This window comes from Solanum stenotomum, unplaced genomic scaffold (assembly GCF_019186545.1).
Source record: "Solanum stenotomum isolate F172 unplaced genomic scaffold, ASM1918654v1 scaffold17598, whole genome shotgun sequence".
NCBI lineage: Eukaryota > Viridiplantae > Streptophyta > Magnoliopsida > Solanales > Solanaceae > Solanum > Solanum stenotomum.
In genome coordinates, this window is record NW_026024627.1 from 70,359 (window position 1) to 75,578 (window position 5,220).

Below are 5,220 nucleotides of genomic sequence, written 5' to 3' on the forward strand. Positions count from 1 at the left end.
TGTGAAATCATGACATGTTCAAATGTTAATATCATTTCATGATTTCAAATTACAAGATAAAATCACATATCCAAATACCTACTTAGATATGATGTTTGACTTTGTTTGTTACGTAAATATGAGTACTAAAAAATGCTAAATCTACACATATTAAAGAACCTTTAAACTATTAACCAATAGTATATTTGTTCGATTTTGCAACCTTGAGAGCATAGTTGATCCTTTCCAACTTATTAATCAATAGTTGAGTTTATTGAGAATTTCAGTTAAACTTAAAGTATATTTAAATTAATTATCGTAATGCGATAAAGATATATAAGAGCTAAACTGTTTTCTTTTAAACTAAGGACATATGTGATCAATTTCGAAAACTTTGATGAATCATTTGATTATGAGATAGAATAGATAAAAATATCCTATAAAATTAACTTATACATCTTCTATCTTGTAATTTTAGAACAAAATAGTTCCCCAAACCTAATTAATTCCTATAATTAAATATAAAATAAAACAATTCTACGAAATATCTCAAAATTATTGCCAAACAACTCCAAGGACATATTTGATCAATTGGAAGTCAAAGTTGGCAATTGGAATTCGACCACGCTTTTCATCGCGACTATTCACGTAAATCTCCCATCCCCAACAATTTCCGTCGTCGTTCCCGGCGTGCCCTTCCGATAGACCGGAGGAATTCAAAAACGTCGTCGTTTATGAGGTGTGGACCACATGCCAGGCGCAAAAATGAGAAAGAAATCTAATTCTAGGAGAGTAAACTCCCTACCTCAACAACCTTCCATGGCTTCTTCCCTCGCTTGTTCATCTCGTTTTCTTCTCCATTACAGAAAGATCTCCGCCCTTGTATTTTTTATCCTAGTTGTTTGTTTGATAGTTGTTTTGAACACTTCGTTGCGAAAGGAAGGCGTGTTTCGATCAGATGTTCCCTCGAATCGACTTTACACAGTCGAAGTGGTCAATGAGTTCCCTCACGATCCCGATGCATTCACTCAGGTTTGTTTTTCTTTCGCTTCTATTGATTCCAGTTGATCCTCTAGATTTATGTTGAATTCTAGTGTCTCTTGTATTTAATTTGTGTAATCAGAAAGAGGGATTAGAAATTTACTCGTTTTTGAGGAGAAAAGAAGTCCAATTTGGACTTCTAGTAGTGTAAGATTGAGCTAGAATATTGCTTAATTTTTTCAAGTGAAGAAGAAGAAACTTACTCAGTTCGCAGGGCATACCCCGGCTTACAATAGCGAAGATAAAGTTCTCTTATCAAACACATGTTGCAGGATCCGCTGGGTTTCTAATTCTAATTTCTCTAGGGATGTAATGAGAGCTAGTCTTTTGCTTAACAACAGTACAAGCATCTGGCATTTTCATCCTTCCAAATCGAAACAATGATCAGTTATTTGGCTGCATTTACAATAATAAACATCACCAACTAATAGAAAGTTTGAGCAAACCAACGATAAGAATAAACATCAAGACGGTATCTGATGACTGCAGTGGATATGTGCATTTGCCAGTTTAAGGTTGCATTTTAGATGAAGTATCTAGAAAAGATTTTTTGTCCATGGATTAGCTTGTGTTCATTCACCCTTGATGTTTCTGTTTCTGTTTCCTTAACACTTCTAAATGAAATGACTACAGGCGGAATATTTTCTCTAATGTGATTAGTCATTCCCTGACAACAGATGTGGAAATTGTTTTCCATGTACCTTGATCAACTATGAGCTTGGATTTATGTGTAACGCAGGTGAAACTGTTCAGTCTAATTACTTTAAACATGCTTAACATTTACCGCAAAAATCTAAATAAGCAAAGATAAAAATTGATTTTTCTTCAGATCATCAGCTTTCAAATGGTAACATCTTAACTATTGTTGTAATATGATTAAAATCTGTGGATGGTGTGCTATTTGATATGAATGTTCTCTCCTCTCTTTGGTTGCTGTTGAGGTTTTAAGCTTCTTTGCTTGTTGATAAACCTGAATATTATGGGTTCACTACACTTATCCTACTTCATTCTATTTAGAAATCCCATAGTATGTGCAGTTATAGTATTAATCAGATGGTGCTTTTTCTCTTGGTAAGTTATTAGATACTAGTGTTTTTCCCATCTAATAATACTGAACATTTTTCTACAGGGACTACTGTATGCAGAAAATGACACCCTATTTGAGTCTACTGGGATGAATGGGGCTGTGAGTTTCCCTCTGGTTCTGTAGTTGACTCCAATTGATTTACCAGAATATTTTTTTGGGTTCATAACTGATGGTGCTTATAATATTTGATTACAGTCATCTGTTCGGAAAGTCACTCTGCAGACTGGCAAGGTAATTGCCTAGATGCTCGCAGTGAAATTGGCCGTGATGCTGAGTTGGTATATCATTGAGCCCTTTCTTTATGGCATTCGCAGGTTAAGGCTATTCAGAGAATGCCGTACTCTGATTTTGGGGAGGGCTTAACTCTTCTTGGTGATAGGTTTGTGATCTGAACTATAAGGTCTCATTCAGCTGATGATAGGTTTTTGCTTACCTTGATTCAGCAAGGGAAGAAATTCATGTGACATAAGCAATTTGTTCTCTTTCCAAAACAAAATAGTGGTTCCCATTAGTTATAAGTTATACAGCTTGTAAATGATGCTTCTCCGGGACATACTTTCCAGGAAAACAGGATGTTGACGAATATGTTGTTTTTGGCTGATTAAAAAAAAGATGTTTTTGTTGCCCACATGAATATAGGTCCTTTTAGGCTTCTGACTACTCTGATCTTTTATGACTTGATGATTATGTCCCTTTTTTTTGTGATAACTGTAGTCTTCTACCTTCCACCAACACAAGCATCTAGCGTCTCTGCTTTCTACTGGGATTTTTTTTTATAATGGTAACTGTTGCTTTCTGCTGGGATTGAACCTGTGACCTCATAGTTCTCAACTCACTTTGTTGACCTCTAGGCCACATCCTTGGATGCTTTTGCATGTTTATGTCTGCTAAATAAGTTGACAATCTCCTCAAATCTGAAGGACTTCTGAAACACCTTTGATTGGGAAAGTACTCACTATACTTCCTAATGGTGATTTAAATGGAATTAGAAAAAGAGTTTTGAGTTTTGACCCCTTTACTGCATGGTATATTCTCAAATTCAGTATTTCCGTGTACAATTGATTGTTGCTTTCTCTTTTTATGTGAAAAAGATGGTCCTATCATCTAATGTAGTAATCTTAATGTATTTCGCAGGTTGATTCAAGTAACTTGGCGGCAGAGTACTGGTTACATATATGATCGGCATAATCTCAGCAAAGTATGTAATACTTGTTCAGTGTTTTTTGCAATTTTGTGCTATTTATGTTAGTATCTTGCTTAGATGAATCCCAGTTTATCTGGTAATATTATGATGTTTATTGCAAATTTTCTAGTTTGAAAAAGGAGATTTTCCCGTGCCGATCATTTTATTTTGATCTTGTTTGCTAAATCCCAACTTTTGACTCTGAAGTCAAGGCCAAAATGGTGAAAAACTTAAAAACGGTATCATGATGTCATTGACTACAAGAATGTGTTTCTGGAAACTTCTACTTTGGCTAAATAGTATGATATTGGGAAAATTATTTATCTTTGGCTGCTCAGTTATGTTATACAGGTCTTCCTGTCAGTTGTGACCTTTTCTGAGTTGTCACTAGCAAAGCATTCCATTACAGTTTCTTTGACAACCATCTGTATACAGTTAATCTGTAATCAATTATTCTGGGTTTGTTTAGATTGCTGATAATGCTTAACAATGATATGGCAATATCAGGCAATTTCATCTTTATTTTCAAGGTTTTGACTCTTCTTCCAGTGTATTTTTCAAAGTGGAAAAAAAAAACTCCAAAAACTTAACTTCAATTTCCTTCTTCTCGCAGAAACTTAGGCTGGTTTCGCTTTGATTTCAGTTGTCTTCTGTATTCCATCTGCTCGAACCGTAAGATCACCATTTTCAGAAAATGACGCTCGGGTTTTTGTCCAAAATCGTCTATATACCATATAAACTGTCGTTTTGTTATGCAGAAATATGCTGTGTATTAATCCTTGCATGTTTGAGATCGGGGATCTATAAATGCTAGTATTTTTGTGGTTGAAAGATCTCTTTGTATTGATATGTACTCGGTATTTCCTTTACCNCCCCCCCCTCCCCCTCCTCCCCTCCTCTGGAATTCTTACAGTTGCAAACTTGTAATTTCTCTTCAGTTTGAGAAGTTTCGCCATGATATGCCCGATGGTTGGGGATTGGCCACTGATGGAAAAATCCTTTATGGGAGTGATGGATCTTCTACACTCTATCAGATTGACCCTCAAACTATGAAAGGTTTTGTCATCTGAAGGTCAAATTATGATTCAGTTGTTTTAATCTTCATATAAGAATGTATTATTTTGTTCTTATGCTTTCTTTTTCTCATTGTTGCAGTAGTTAAGAAACAAATCGTAAATTATCAAGGTGATGAAGTACACAGACTCAATGAACTAGAGTATGTTTATGACGAAGTTTGGGCGAATGTTTGGATGGTATGGACTTGTTCTCCCACTACTTCCTCTTTAGAACGATTGATTTCGTATTATACATCACAATTATATTTATCCAACATGAATCTGAGAAAGGTATTAGGGAGAATCTTTTCTTACTACGAATGAGAGCATCTTGAGATTCTTTTTTAAACTCAATCTGTATTTTACTTATTCTGCTAGGGTGAGTACTTGTGCGCAAGTCCATTTCTGGTACCTTATTGTTATACTTATGGGGCTACAAGGCATCATCATTAAGACTTAACAATGACTGCTTTGTCTGAACTCAATATATGGGTTCTGGATATTGTGCCTTATCACTGAACTTGGATCAATTGCTGCTCTTTGATTTACCGTCTAGTGGTTTCTTTGATTTCTATTCTTTAATAGCACGAACAACCAAAATGATAGAGGATATTTTCCGAGTATATAAGTTCTCAGTGTTGTCAAAGAATCACTTCAGAATTCAGATCCTTATAAAAAAGAATCACTCAAGAGACATCTTTAAACCACGGCGTTCTTGTAGGCAACACTTCATATCACTTGGACAGAGCTTCAGTGAGTGCACGAAAGCGCTAATGCATGAGCCTCAACAATCATGGTTTGTGCTGTCTTGAAGAGTGTGGCTCTGAACTCTCTTAGGTGGTAGTCCAGTTTAGAAACCAAGGCACTTAAGGATT

General features: G+C 35.6%; 1 protein-coding gene across 2 annotated transcripts; it reads left to right on the top strand.

Annotated features, from left to right (window-relative positions):
• Nucleotides 1-571: 571 nt before the first annotated feature.
• Nucleotides 572-4,684, top strand: LOC125850566 (glutaminyl-peptide cyclotransferase-like). Of its 2 annotated transcripts, none has more exons than XM_049530433.1 (7): nt 572-1,011; nt 2,150-2,206; nt 2,303-2,338; nt 2,422-2,486; nt 3,242-3,305; nt 4,229-4,346; nt 4,449-4,684. In XM_049530433.1, exons 1-7 carry the CDS (start codon nt 730-732, stop codon nt 4,667-4,669), a joined length of 843 nt encoding a protein of 280 aa, XP_049386390.1. In that variant the 5' UTR covers nt 572-729; the 3' UTR covers nt 4,670-4,684. The 2 variants fall into 2 exon arrangements, with proteins under 2 accessions (XP_049386390.1, XP_049386389.1); XM_049530432.1 differs by having other exon boundaries at nt 574-1,011; nt 4,446-4,684.
• Nucleotides 4,685-5,220: the final 536 nt, after the last annotated feature.